The sequence below is a fragment of the Cynocephalus volans genome, chromosome 4 (genome assembly GCF_027409185.1).
Source record: "Cynocephalus volans isolate mCynVol1 chromosome 4, mCynVol1.pri, whole genome shotgun sequence".
Lineage (NCBI taxonomy): Eukaryota > Metazoa > Chordata > Mammalia > Dermoptera > Cynocephalidae > Cynocephalus > Cynocephalus volans.
The window spans coordinates 103,387,856-103,403,220 of NC_084463.1; the positions used below are offsets into that span (position 1 = coordinate 103,387,856).

Sequence of the window (15,365 nt, forward strand, 5' to 3'; positions counted from 1 at the left end):
TGGTGGTACACACTAAGTACTTCTTTGTTGTGGGGAATGTCTTGGTAGTTTATCATGAATAGGAAATCAGCTATTTTGAAGAATCATAACAACTTACTGGGGTAGAAGTCATCTATAAGATGACCCAAAGTATTATTTGTAATTATTTAATGTATTAATTGAACCTAGCTCAATAGGAAATCTAAGCTGAAACTTAGAGAAGGTAGAGACTATAAATATTTCCAGACAGCATATCATCACCTATAAAAATTGATAATTTTGTTCTCTAATGACCTTATTTTCCCAAACGCATTAATATATTTCTTCAATCACAAGGTTGCTTACATTCATGCTTTGTTTAGGCACTGTACTGAAGATACAATATGTGACATGTTTGACTTCAAGAAATTCCTTGTTTCATTCAACAATTATTAAGTATTAGTAACTATGCATACAGAGATAATAGGCAAATCCTTTCCTCTGAATATCATTCATTCTGTGTTAACTGTTTACCATATATACATACTTTTTTTGTTGTTTGCTTGTTTCTTTGTGGCTGGCTAGTACAGGGATCCAAATCCTTGATGTTACCAACACTGTACTTTAACCAACTGAGCTAACCAGCCAGCCCTTGTTTACAATAAAGAGTATACATACCTTCTTTTAGTGTACTTGTGCACCACAGATGTGGATCATACACTTAAGAGACACGCATTTTAGTGCATACGCTGAAGTCATGGGTAGAGTACTGGAATTGTCAATTTAGTTTCTCACAAGTCAGTATGGGACATTCCTAGAAACCTCTCAAGAAAGGTACTTAACATAGTCTGGGCATGAAATGTGGGAGAGGAGAGAGAAGAGAAGACTTCACAAAGGTGGTAACCCATGAATAGATCCTTGAATGATAAATAGAAACTAATATGGCAAAGAATTTTGAGAAGGAAGGAGGGTAGACAGGATAACTATCAGATGCAAATTTTCTGATCCTGAGAATACCACCGTGCTGAGAATGTCCCCAGGCTTTCCCAACACCACAGAAAGGAGCAAATCTTACAAGAGGAATCCTTTTCTTACATCACTTTATGCATTAACAGGAAAGCAGTCTCACCTGTGATGCTGGGGCCACCCTACAACCACACAATGGAACACCCTGCCACCTTCTTCCTTGTGGGTATTCCAGGTTTGCAATCTTCACATCCTTGGCTGGCTATCTTACTGAGTGCCATGTACACCGTAGCCCTGTTAGGAAACACCCTCATTGTGACTGTAATTTGGGTGGATTCCACTCTGCAAGAGCCCGTGTATTGCTTCCTGTGTGTTCTGGCTGTTGAGGACATTGTTATGGCCTCCTCTGTGGTACCCAAGATGGTGAGCACCTTCTGCTCAGGAGGCAGCTCCATCAGTTTTAATGGGTGTTTCACTCAGATGTATTTTGTCCATGCAGCCACAGCTGTGGAGACAGGGCTGCTGCTGGCCATGGCTTTTGACCGCTATGTAGCCATCTGCAAGCCCCTACACTACAAGAGAATTCTGACACCTCAAGTGATGCTGGGAATGTGTGTGACCATTGCCATCAGAGCTGTCATATTCATGACTCCACTGAGTTGGATGCTGAGTCATCTGCCTTTCTGTGGCTCCCATGTGGTCCCGCATTCCTACTGTGAGCACATAGCTGTGGCCAAGTTAGCATGTGCCGACCCCAAGCCTAGCAGTCTCTACAGTCTGATTTGTTCCTTCATTATTGTGGGCTCTGATGTGGCCTTCATTGCTGCCTCCTATATCTTGATTCTCAGGGCAGTATTTGCTCTCTCTTCAAGAAATGCTCAGTTGAAAGCATTAAGCACCTGTGGCTCCCACGTGGGGGTTATGGCTCTGTACTATCTACCTGGGATGGGATCGATCTATGTAGCCTGGGTAGGGCAGGATGTAGTGCCCCTGCACACCCAAGTGCTGTTAGCTGACTTGTACCTGGTCATCCCACCCACCCTAAACCCCATCATCTATGGCATGAGGACCAAACAAATGCGGGAGAGAATGTGGAGTTTGATAATGCGTTGCCTCTTTGACTACTCCTATTGGGATTCAAGAACACAAAATCTGTTCAGACCTTGAGCATTCCATCCAACTTAAAGATACTTTAGAGAGTTGTGGAGCTGGACTGTTTTACACGGTGCTGTAGTAATTCTAAGATGAAGCCATACATTGTATCCATGCATAACTTTTCAATTTCTAGCAAGAATGTGAATGAAATGATTCTTATTTTCTGACCACATTTTAATGGTTTCAATAAAGTAATTTCTGAATCAGAGATAAGTTTTGGCAGAGAATATGTATTTGTGATTTTTCTCTCCTTTGCTTCTGACCCATATTTCTAATCTAGTATCCTACCAGTCTCTCTGCTGAAGAAACCAACTGTTTGGTACCCACCAACATACAAACACCTCTGGCTGATTTTTATCGGAATTGTTCCTTCCCTCATTTGATTATATAGAAGAAGCTGTTAGTATATGATCCTACCCTCTGGTCCATTGATGAATCCACTCAGCTTGGGTCATATATTCACACAGAGACCAGACACAATGAATTCCAGTTTATCTGAGAAGATTTAAACTTGGGATCAGTGATGGTAGCCATTTTTCAAAAAATGAATTTAGAGAAATTTAGTCCATAGCAAGAGAAGCCAATTGGCAATATTGGATGAAGAGAATGAGTCTCGTTCTCTGGTTCCAATTCGCTTTGGACACCCAAATACATCCATTATTAAGTTCCATAAGATACCTCTATATCCCCTTAATTTATCCCCTACTGTTAAGCTAGTCAGAGTTAGTGTACTAATAATTATCAGCTTTTTGTTTTCAAGCCACAAAAGCTAAGTCAATATGAGTTTGGTTTCGGACATCTTTCTTGTTTCTCCCTAGTCCTGCTCTTTGTAACTCAAATGGTAAAATGCAGAAGAAAGGCATCAAACATAACACAGGTCTTTCCTCTTGTGGGAATCTCTCAGGAGGTATGCTCAGGATGAATATGTTAGTAGAGAACAATACAGATGAAGAAGTCAAAATGTCATTACCCTTCTCCAGGTCACTGAATACTTACACGGTTTTTGTTTTATTTTTCTCTTTCAGAAAGTCTTAAACTGAGTAACTGGTATATGGTAAAACAAAAAGACTCATATGTAAGAGATCCATATATTTCACTCTGGTACATTTAAAAATCTTAATTAAAAGACAATTTCTTAATAGTGTACAAAGAAAAACCGTGTTGACAGCAGATTATTATACCTGAGCCTTAATATTTCCTTTCTACTGATAGGGAAAACAATGTTAGTTTATAGAGTATTGAAATAATGAATGGAAAGCACACAACACAACATTTAATTACTGTATGTACTTAAAGTTATACTCAATACATTTCTAATTCCATAACTTTAAAGGGTAGTTCTAGGCACTGTTGAAACTGTGGTTCTGTGTAAATCAGTACTTATGTGATGGATGACTCTTTCAAATAGACCTACTGCTTAACAACTTAGCATTCATACCTTTTGCTAATATTGGACTAGTTTACCTACCAAGAATGTATTCTATTTCTGAATACCAGCAGAGTAGGAATCAGCCGCTTAAAAATCTATGATGCACCAAGCTCCCAAAGAACAGTAAAAAGAAACTCTTTCCCTTGCAACCCCTCCCCCCAAAAAGAACCATGATCATAAGGTGGTTAAACATATTTGATAAAATTTTCATTTTAAAAGTCACATGGTTCTTTCTTCATAAACAACCATGTCCATTAAATTGAAGAATATTAGATGCCTTAAAGAATTTGATGTTTTAAAGAATTTGATGTAAATCAACAAAGGTACAGTCCTGCCTCCACCCAAAACAAATTTCTTTTCAGGCATTTCCATTGGGAAAGCCTGCCCCACAAGCTATATGTTTAATTCTTGTTGGTATTCCCTGAAACTGGCTGGGACCCACTGTTGGTACTGAAATATTTATTCAACCACATACTTCTCAAAGTATACTGGTTCCTTATCACAGCTACCCCCAAACAGAAAATCCTGTGCTTCTCACAATACATTCAGACACGGCCCCCGTCCTATCACATGAAGCAATGTGTGCTCATTTAAATAGTGCCTGGGACCCACAGAAGGCCCTCAATGTTTGGATTTTAAGAGATTACAACCAATTTTGCTTGAAAAAGGAAATAGGATTCTCTGTGGGGAGTTTTTAACCCAAGGATTTGCCCCTCTGTCTCCTCCTTTTGCAGGACTCAAGCATTTTACACTTTTAGCAGCCTTCCCCCTCAAGGCTCAGGTATTGCATCCCTCAGTTTCTCGGCTAGTAAAACACGGCTGGGCCAAGCTTGTTCCTGCCTCACAGTGAATGAGCATGCCACGTTGGCTGCACTAGGCATTACAAGGAGCAATGCAGACACTCTACCCTCAGTGTGGCTACCTGTCTCCTCCCTTTCTGGACCACTTCTGAAAGTCACAGTAAAAACATAATAACCCACTAAATCAGTTTTTGAACAGGAGTACAATTATCATCCTGTTTTTCTTGCCCCTTTGAGGCAGGAAGAACTTATTTTTGTTTTGACTGTAGGCATATGAATGAACATTCCCTCACTTAAAATATTTAACACACATACACAGAACTAGACAGGGGCTACAATGGTGAACCAGGCAAAGAAGATCCCTGTCTTCATGTGGTTCTTAGAAGGGAATTGTAAGCAACTACCCTACAGGAAAGGCTTTCATGTACTTAAGGACTTCAATCTTCTTGCCTGGTCTTAAAAATAAGACAGTGTGAAAGAAATAATGTGACACTGTTTAACCTTGTAATTCTTCTAACGAGTAATCATAGCACCCAAATCAGCTTATAAATGTAATAAACAACAAACAAACAAAATACAGTACATTACAGATGAGGCCATTTCATTCCTTAATTCATTCTAGGTTTGAATGAATTTATCATCTAATAATTGTCATTTTCTAGGAAACTTCCAAGAGTTGTCCTAATAAGACCATTGTAAAAGAACAACATTGATTTGTCCCCTACCCTCTTGTGCTACATGTCCACAGACATAACTGGAAGTGCTTCCTAAGGACCTATTTCTCAATCTACTCCCAGGGAGTCCCCACATGCAGACACACAGTCTCTCTAATGCACGTCAGCTCAACCCTTTGCCAGGACCTGTGACTCACCAATTCATTCCCCTCCAAGCAGCTGATGAAAACGACTCCCATTCTTTAATTCTCAAACAGTAATTTGGAAGCAACATGGGCAGAATGAGTTTATTTCTCTATTTTGGAATGTTTTACCTCCTTCATATGTGAACAGCCAATACAATTAAAGGAGAATGACAATTTTTAATATTCCTTATTAAAGCCAATTGGAAGCTACTTTGCTTCTGCCTTTACCTAAACTAGTATCTATTTTGCTGTCCAATCCTAACCCAACAATCACTACCTTCAAGCTTAAACTACATCAGAGAAAAATCTGATCATGATGACATGTATCATGGTGGCAACATGTAATGGTGACATGTAATGTCATGCATAGCATCATGGTGGTAACATGTAATGTCGTACATATTGCAGCCCCTTGCAATGAGCAGAGCCAGTAATTCTTACATGCTTGCCTTGCTGTTTCCAGCCACAATCACTCTCATATCACTCTTAAAACTTGTAGTGAATTATTTTTGTATAACTTTTCCTCCCAAACACAACAATCACTCTAAGGTCAATATCCACATATATTGTCTTAGATCCCTTTTGTTATAATATGTGGCTCCCAAACTGGCTTTTCATGCCTCCTGTTCTCTTTCCTCACACCTTCCTCCCCTATTCCTCCTTCTGTCATAGATTTAGAGAAGAGAAAGTCAGGGAGAATATTCTGTAGTAATCCGAACCATGAAGATTCCCTTGGTGATGTCAAAAGATCCAGAGTTTAGACCAGCCAGCTGCTGGATGAGCTTTCCTTTCTGCTCACTTGTTTTACTTTATTTCTTTTTATCATTTTCATTCTCAACACTGAGGTCACAGTCCCCATTTAACCCAAAGACAAACGTATAATAAGATTCATGATATACTACGGTGGCCCAGTTTGCTATCAGCATGGGCACCTTTCTGTCTAAAGGGCTCCAGACATTCAGGAGAGGCCCTAGCAAACAAACACTCTGCCATAAAGACAATGGCTGTAACATGGTGTTACACCATGGGAAGGTAATCACATGCAAAGTCCATGGTTTGCCTTCCTCTGTCCTGAGAAAGGAACAAAACTATGGGATGAATCTGGGATCTTAAAACAACCTTATGAGGTAGGAGAATATACTGTTTTATGCCAAATTATACCCACGTTTCCAATGAGGACACTTAAAACCTTTCAAACACGTGAGATATTTCAAGACCAAGTGTAATATGCAGACATGTGGCCTGAGAAGTGAGTTTTCCAACCACGTTTCATTTGAACATAAAGAATCTTGTTATCTTCAACAGCCATGTGAGACATAACTTGCTTCATTAAGGCCATCTCAGTTTCTTTATCCAAAAAGTGAAAATAAAGACTAAGGCTCACAGGTTTTCTGATCCTGTCACTTAGAGAAAAAGACAGGACCAGGACATAGGTCTCTTTAGAGTCTGAGAGACAGAGATTTGCCCACTCGTGCTCAGAGAAGGGACAGCTGTGGGGTGATCTGGCAAGTCCTGTATTCTCTGCTGCCTGGCATTTCTCTAGTCAGCAGGTCAGAGAGCCAGCATCAAATATAGGTGGTTTAGTAGTCTCAAACTCCAGGTGAAGCATCCTGTGATGGGTCTCAGCACAGCAACCAGCTCTACATATGGACAGTATTTTTTGGCTTGTTGGTGAACTCAATTTAAAGGCTTTCTTGAAGACTATATCCACTTCATCATCCTTACTTACTTGATTACGGTGTCAAATACAACAAGGGAAAAGGGGTATGAATTACAGAAGGGACAAAGTCCTGATCTTTACACCAACAAGTTTTCTCAGAACTGCTCTGATCCTCACCAGCAGCCCTGTCCCTCATGGGGTGCAATGCTCATGTGACTGGGCCTCTGCTTTTTACATGAATGGTTTAGTGACAGACTTTGGTCTAGTATCTAGACCACTAGATTAGGCAGAGGATTCCCTAGATTCAGTGGCAGAGTCCTCCTAGACCCCTGTGGGCCAGGCCAAATTGCAAGGCCTCTGATTAGGATAGTAGCTCTTTTAGTCCTCCCTATCCAGGGAGCATATGGCCAGAGGAGTAGCATTGTTGGCTCCGATGCTGTAGCAAGGACTAAAATAGGGCAGGAGGTGCCCAGGGAAGGGATAGTGGGGGAACGTGAAAATGTGGGAGCCATTGTCAGTCACATTGTAGAAGGAGATGTCATGGGCCTCATAATCCAGGAAGACTCCCACCCTGCGTGGAGAGACTGGCAAGGACAGCAGGTGTTATTCATCAGTGACTGCACGGTACTCATTTCCTTTCCTCAGCCTGATCACCCAGAATCCATAGCAGGGGGATAAACAGACCACCTCCTTCTGGTCTATGTTTTCCTTACACACTCCCAGGCCCCATTCAGACCTGTCTCCCACCTCTACCTCCCAGTAGTGCCAGCCTGAGGAGACGCATTGGCTGCCCAGGACAATACTGCAGCGGTAAAATCTCTCAGGATTGTCAGGCAGTTTCTACTAAGTGTCTCCATAGTGCACGCACTTTCTGTCCTTGGACATGATGAGGCGAGAGTAAGCAGTGTCTGGATCAAGGTGCACATCAGCAAGGGGAAAAGATCATGGTTGGAAACACTAATATGGAGCTGGGGGGATGGGTGATAAATACAGCCACAGAGTTCTCAGTGATGGGTGGGGGTCAGGCTAGATGTAGCATCCAGAGGGCACTGAACCATTTTATTTATCTGGGAGGGGTCTCATCCCTCCCATTGCCTATCACCATCTCCCCCAGCATCCATTACCTGCATAGGTCTTTAGGATCGCTCTTAGCCCCAGCACACGACAATCTGTCTTCAGCCCCAGAGAGACTGGCTCTGGCCGCTTCAGGCTCTAAGCCTTGCTCCTGGTAGAGGAGAGTGAGCCATGGGGCCAGGTGCCCTGGCTCTGCCACATGGGCCTTTTTTTAGTACAGGGAAGAAGAGCTTGGACAGGGGCAGTCAGTGAGGTGCCCCTCCCAAGCAGAGCAGAGACTTGATGATTGTTTGGCTGAGCCTCAAACTATTTGTGGCACAGCGATGAGAACACTCACATCCCCGTGCTGTGGGATGTTAGATGTGCATTTGACCCTGGGAGAGGAAGAAGTGTGCCACAAGGAGAAAGGCAGCATGTGTGGAGCCTCTAGGCAATCTTTTTCCTATTTAGGAAATATTTTGAAACTACATATTTTATAACTTTTCCTGAAATCTTACTGGTAATACCTGAAATGAATCTGATCAAGTACAAAGAAGAAAAAGGAAAGATCAACAAAACATCTTTAGCCAATACAATGTAGGAGGGAGGAGATGGTGGATCAGCTCCTGCTTTTCTGTAGGTCCTGGCTCTATGTTCCTTCTTCCCTATCCCTTACAGGGCTGCCTGGAGGTTCCAAGGATGTGAACTTACCTGTTTAAGACTTCCTGAATGCCCTGAAAAGAGAAAAAATATGCAGTGTACGAGTATGTGCTGTTCCCGGGAAGGATCAGACACACATTGAACTCTAGGACAGGGGTTTCTCTAAGGAAAGGAAGATAGATACCAAGGCTGGAGAGAAATCATGCAGATAAACAGGGAGAAACCTGTGGGAAGACAGCAGAGCAAGCTGAGTTTTGGCTGCACTGGCTGACCTCAGGCTCTACCTCAAGATTCTCAGGCCAGAGGAGAAATGATGCCAGAGCTGCCTGAGAACTGCACCCCCATCCCCTGCCCATTAGGCTACAATCGGCCAGGTCATCCACCCAACCAGGACAGGAAGTTTCAGCGGGGGGCACACAGGATCCAAATGTGTCAGAATGCTGCCAGATCCCAAGTAAAACTAGGTAATTCTCTCTTCTGGAACCCCAGGCTATCTTCAGCTCTCACTCAGGGTTCCCAGGAAAACCTGCCACTTGCCTGCAGCATACAGCACACCGGCCTCTGAGACCTCTCTTCCAGCTCCACAATCACTCTGCACAGGACCCAGCTCTGCTGAATGAGCTCACCATGATTCAGCTCCAGTTTCTGCATGATCTCCACCTCCTCCTGCTCTAGGCTGGCCAGAGCAGCAGCTGCCTCTATCTCCAGCTGCCGACCTGGTGGCTGTTTTTTCTCTAGTAATCGTTGATATTTCTCAAACTTCCACATGATACTCTGCTTTTGGGTTTCCATCTGTATCTGCAGAGTCAACATGGAAATTGAGGATATTGACAGGTACATATAAACATCTTCTAGAATCTTTTGGTACCAACCGTTTGCCAGACACTGTAGAGGCAAAGATAAAAGACACTAATTTTCCTACCTTTCTGTTCCCCTAGCTCCACTGCGTCCTTCAGGGTCTCTATTTGCACTCTTACTGATGCCAGGAGGGTCCTGGATTTTATCTTGGTACCATTTGCTCTAGACTACTTTCATTTTCAGAGTGATGATCAGATGTGTTACGTTAAGTGTCTAAGGCAGTCATTGTTAGATGGAGTTTATTCTTGCTGGTATATGTGTTCAATGTAACGTTTTAGATTGGTTCAATGTCACCTTCTGTTGATCAAAAGTTCTGACAGTTTGGTAGTTACTGGACTCAAATTTATTTCAGAGATGATTTTCCAATATTTTAATAATTGAATTCAGCAAATATGCTCTAACTGGTGAAAGTTAAACAGAAATTCTTCTTTACTAAGGATTACACAAATCACACTGCTGTGAGCTGACATACATGAGAGGCACACATTTTTCCTTTTTTTATATATGAGGACATAAGAAACTAGAATTAAGAGGTTATGTGGCCTGCCTAAGGCCATACACCTGGCAAAGGAAGAGCTGGTATCATGATCCCAGGCTCTCTGACTTCAAGCCCCACATTCTGCCTCACAGAGATGAGGAGGCTACCATAGGCCAGCTCCAGGACAACACAGGGACAACACAAACTCTTTTCCCCAGGAGGCAACCTGCCTTCCAATTGGCTGTTTGTTTCCTCTCACCAACTTCCAGCTTCCAGGCTTCTTCTTGCTCTTTCTTCAGGTGTTCCAGAGCCTCATGGAGCTTCCACTGCAAGGATAAAAACCTCATAAGGCTGCCTCAGGTAGCCCAGGCTGGCAAGGCTTCCTAGCACTGGCAGGTGATGGGGAAACCATGTCCTTCAGGTAATGGGCCAGAACAAATGCTGAGAGGACAGGGAATGCCACAGAGGGAGCAGACTCTGCCCAGATGACATCCAACGTGGCTCTCTCAGCTGAGAATCATTTCATCTCCCACAGTCTCTGAGTGTCTGTAAAGTAGAAGAAAAGGTCCATTGCCAACCTTTCCAGAAAACTATCTTGGACTTTTCCATCCACGTTGTCCTATGGTGTCCTAGAACCTTATTATTCAAAGTGTGGTTTGAGTGGGCCAACAGCCGCAGCATCGCCTGGCAGCTTGTTAGAAATGCAGACTCCTGGGCCTCACCCTAGACCTACTGAATGAGAATCTGAATTTTAACTGGAACCCTGGGTGTTCCATATGCAAATCAAAAGCAAAAAGTACTTTTCTAGAGTAGTAATGAAAGGGATTTCTACTGGAAAGTATAAAGTATTCAGATAACACTTTTATTTCTTATTTTATTTTTTGGCAGCTGGCCGGTACACAGATCCAAATCCTTGACACTGGTGTTACAAACACTGTGCTGTAACCAACTGAGCTAACCAGCTAGCCTGCAGGTAACACTTCTAATTCTGCTAATAGTGATCATTTTGTTAAAATTTACCAAGTGCCAGATGTTTAGGCCTAAGCACTAAACATGCATGCAATACTCAGAATCCCTTTAGACTGGTATTATCCCTATTTTATAGATAAAAAAACTGAGGCTTGGAGAGTTACCTCCCCAAAGTCATTCTAATACTCTCAAAACAAAATGAGTTAGTAAAAACTAAAAAATTAAAAAAAAAATTCTTCCCATATAGGAAAAAAGCTAATTCAGAGAATCAGTGTTATACTCTTACCTCTTAATCCCAACTCCAAGAAAAAGATTTAAGACCAGTATTGGATCACAGAATCATTGGGTAATGATTGTGATAAAGATTTATCAGCACATATATCTGAGGAAAGAGCAAGGAAAGGCGTGGAAGCTGGAAGGTGACAAGGGTAGCTATGAAAAAGGAGCAGCGGGTGCATCAGAGATGACTTGTCCAATAAAAAGAACTTGAGAGAGGAGAAAGAAAACTGGCCAAAGAAGACCTAAGTCCTAGTCTTTGATATTCCTTTAACTAACCAACTTAATCTAAAGTCAGAAGGGACCTGAGAACATTATATTAGACAACCTCACTCAATCCTAAGTGACTCACCCACAGTCCTATGTCTACAGTTAATTATCATGACTTGGATTTCTAAGCCTCAGTTTTGTCTATAAAATGAAGGCGTTAAATTAAAGAGTCACCCAATGTCAAATGACAATTTGTGGCATTGTAAGGGGGAGATTGCCGGTTAGGTACAATCTTGACTGCTATATATCAGCCTCATACCCAAACTTGTCCAAGACATCCAGAACCCCAGCTAAAACCAAACTGGTCTCCTTCAAATTCTCAGTCTGAAATCACCTTTGGATTAGGTGTTCAGCCACGTTGGGATTGGAGATGGTGTGGAGGGAGTGGGTCATGAATACAAGGAAAGGTGTAGCTCACTCTATCAGATCCCTGGGGTGTGTGGGTGTCAGGAGTCAAAGGAATCATCTCTCAGTCTCTGGAGCTGGTGGTCAGAGATAGCCAGGTGAGGGGCAGGTGATAGAGATAGCTAAGAGAGGGGCAAGGGAAAGAGTGGGGCAGTCAGTTTCCAACTCCCACCTTATACTCCCAGGCGACATCTTCCATGGGCACGACACTGTGGGCTTCTTCCATGGGCACGACACTGTGGGCACACTACTCTGGGGACTGGCTGCAGGATTCACACATCATCAGGCCATCCTCTTTGCAGAACATCTTTAGCTATTCCTCATGGAGCTCACACACATCACCCTTCAGCTCCATTCTTGGATGAAGCCCTCGAAGACGAACTTTTTCTACAACATTAGCCAGTTGCCAATTAGGCCTCAGGATCCTTGGCTGGAAAGGAGCTCGACAGAGGGGACAGGTATAACCCCAGTTCTGGGATTCTCCTGGGACCTTCCAGAGTCCAGAGAGACAGCTGTGGCAGAAGCTGTGGCCACAGTCAATGCTCACAGGCTCCTTTAGGAAGGTCATGCAGATGGGACAGGCCACTTCTTCTATAACGGCTTCCACCAAGGCTTTAGGATCCATGGTTCCTTCTCACACAATCCTCAGAACATGAATAAAACCAGGAAGAGGTAGTAGTTAAGGCTGAGAAGAAAAGGAAGACAAATAAGAATAACGGTAACAGAAGAAGAGCGTGATCAATAAAACAGATAGTGACTGAAAAAAACTTCTTCCTTTGGAAACATTACTGACCTTATTAGTCCATTTTGTGTTGCTATAACAGAAATACCTGAGACTGGGTAATTTATAAGGAAAAGAGGTTTATTTGGCTTACGATTCTGGGACAGCTGCATCTGGCATGGGCCTCAGACTGCTTCTATTCTTGGTGGAAAGTGGCAGGCAGCTGGTGGGTACAAGCAGATCACATGGCAAGAGGAAGCAAGAGAGGAACCGAAAGAGAGAAGGTGCCAGGGTCTTTCTAAGCAAGGAGCTCTCATGGGAACTAATCGAGTGAGAACTCACTCATTAATCCCCCCTCCCCCAGGGAGAGCATTAATCCATTCATGAGGGATCTGCCCCCATGACTCAATCAGTTTCCAACACTGCCACATTGGGGATCAAATTTCCACATGACTTTTGGAGGGGACAACACATCCAAACTCCATCACCTTATTTAATAAGTATTGGCCCTCCCAACTCAAGTTCTGACAGGGCCACATTAGTCACAACACGGGAGAGACATCTGGGGATGCCTAAGCGAGCAGATGTTGGGAGCTCTGTTTTCAATCATTTGCTCATCTCTGATTCTCCTCTGGGAGACCCTTCCCACTCCAATCATGCTCTACAAATCAGCATCGTTTCTGTTGAACTTGAGTAAAGTCACATAAAATGTGGTGTTTCACCTCACGCTCTGGCATGTTTGCATGTACAATTATATTCATCAAGGTGCAAAAAGGTAGAGGCCCATTGCCTATATGCTCAACTTGTTTTCTCATGTTGCACACTAAAGTATAAAGTGTGAGGGAAACAGAAGTTTTTTCCTGTAAAACCCTGTCTACTTCTCCAGCAATAACACACTTATTATTCACCGAGATGCCATGACACTCCCCTCAGTTTCCAGTGGTATTTCAGAAGCAGAGAAGAAATAATACTCTTTAGAAGATAAAAACAAAGATCATTTGATGATATTCAAACCCATATTGATCAAGTCACTACTCAGCATGAAACCTGAAATCTCTGCCAGGGCCACATATGTGCATGCAACTTGAAAGGTCAATGGCAGGCTCTTGGCTCAGTTGGCATTATTTATTCACTCATTTGGCAAGTTTGCATTACAGCTGGAGTCTGTCAAGAGAGGAGCACGTTGGTCTTAGTCACTGCTGTATCCTCAGCACCTAAACAGTGCCTGCAATGCGGGTATTGCTGAATAAATATTTGTTGAATGAATAAACCAGCTAGACATACGAAATAGTTCCTAAACCCCAAATGGTTTTATAATTTGTTAGCTAACTGAGAACATATTATACATTAATAATAATCGCAAGCACTCCTTGAGTACTTACAGTATGTGTCAGGCACTGTTCTAAGCACTTTCAATGGCATGTTTCACAACCCTACGTAGAAATCATTATTGTTCTCATTTTACATATGTTTGGCTGAGGGCTCCACCATTCTATCTTAGGAAAACTGCTTAACTTCTCTAGCTTCTAGATATAATACAAATTAAAGAGGAGAGAGAGAGAAACCATTGTGGTTTATGGTAGTCCAGTAGGGCTTCCTAGAGGAAGCAGGGCAATAAATCTTGCAGGTCATGACTTCTCACTGGCCTCCCGGCCTCCTGTTATTCCTCCTCCCACTATCAATCACTACCAAACTGTGGGCCTCAGCGTCTTTAAACCTAGTTTTGATAAATCACTAACCTACTCCAGAGCCTACCCTGACTCCCCAATAGGAAGCTCTCTCCCTTCACCCTTGAAACAGCACCTGTGTCCAGCCAAGCAAAGGGATAAACTTCTACTTTCCTGCAGACCCCACATCTATTCATTCTTCTGCACGTGGCTGGGTTCCTGCTATCCTCTCAGCTGAAAAAGACTTCTTCATAATCCTGCTCTTGACATCGCTTGCCACGTATTTGTTTATGGTCTTACTTCCCATCCCAGAAGTTTCATGGGACAGGGACATTGTCTATTTTGTTCACTATCATTTTCCCAACTCCAAGAACACTGCCTGTTTTATTTTTTATTACACAAATTACTTTGAGAAAACTTAAGCGAACTTCTAGTTGTTTCCACTGCGCCTTTGGCAGGGTGGGAAGCCAGGCTGGGGAGGGGGCGGGATCTGGGAAGGACTCCGGAGGATGGACCCCTGTTGGGAGGGGACAGAGAGGGAGGAAGTAACCTCCGAGGTTCGGAGCAGTGGGGAACGGTAACCTCCTGGCCCGGCAGCGGGCGGGAGAGAGCCGGGCGAGCTGAGCTTGCAGAAACGCTGACTTCAAAACGGGCACAGCTGTCTACCCACCCCGCTCCCTCCTCTGCCGGGACGAGCGCTTCGCCGCGGAAACCGAAAGTGCATACACCTGCTTCCCGTGGCCCAGCGTCAGAAGCGGCTGGCCCCGCCCGCGAGCACTTACCGGCCCACCCCGTGCCCAGTGCCAGAGCCCGAAGCCCAGCGGCCTCGGCCGGGCCACCCGCAGGACTCCAGGCCCCGCTCGCTGCACCCGAGCCAAAGAGCGGCAGGCGGGGCGCAGGCGCCGGCTCTGCCCGGCTGGCAGCGCGTCTGCGGAAGCAACCAATCACAGGCAGGGATCCGGTGAACCGCAGCCAATCGGAAAAGGGCTCCCGTGCGTCTTGCCGTGGCAATGTATTTTCTTGCTCCCTCGGTTCTTCTGGCCGCTTCTCGCTGCTCAGGTACCCTTAAACGGTTGTTAACTGATAATATTGGGGACAGTCGTTTTGGACGAACTTCCTGCCCTAGGCCCCAAAAGACCAGACTTAAGACCACACTGCTAAGTTCCACTGCACTTAGGTTG

General features: G+C 43.7%; 2 protein-coding genes across 2 annotated transcripts; one reads left to right on the top strand and one right to left on the bottom strand.

The window, feature by feature from the left end:
- The first annotated feature begins 1,065 nt into the window (after positions 1–1,065).
- LOC134376296 (olfactory receptor 52I1-like) lies at positions 1,066–2,091 on the top strand. Its single transcript, XM_063094890.1, has one exon. The coding sequence runs from the start codon at positions 1,093–1,095 to the stop codon at positions 2,089–2,091; it is 999 nt and encodes a 332-aa protein (XP_062950960.1). The 5' UTR covers positions 1,066–1,092.
- Positions 2,092–7,205: 5,114 nt separating this feature from the next.
- On the bottom strand, positions 7,206–15,051 carry TRIM68 (tripartite motif containing 68). The gene is given in 7 exon segments (XM_063095346.1): positions 7,206–7,758; positions 7,954–8,052; positions 8,592–8,614; positions 9,078–9,338; positions 10,107–10,202; positions 11,969–12,481; positions 14,967–15,051. Coding segments are annotated over 6 exon segments (1,485 nt in total). The 5' UTR covers positions 12,422–12,481; positions 14,967–15,051.
- Positions 15,052–15,365: the final 314 nt, after the last annotated feature.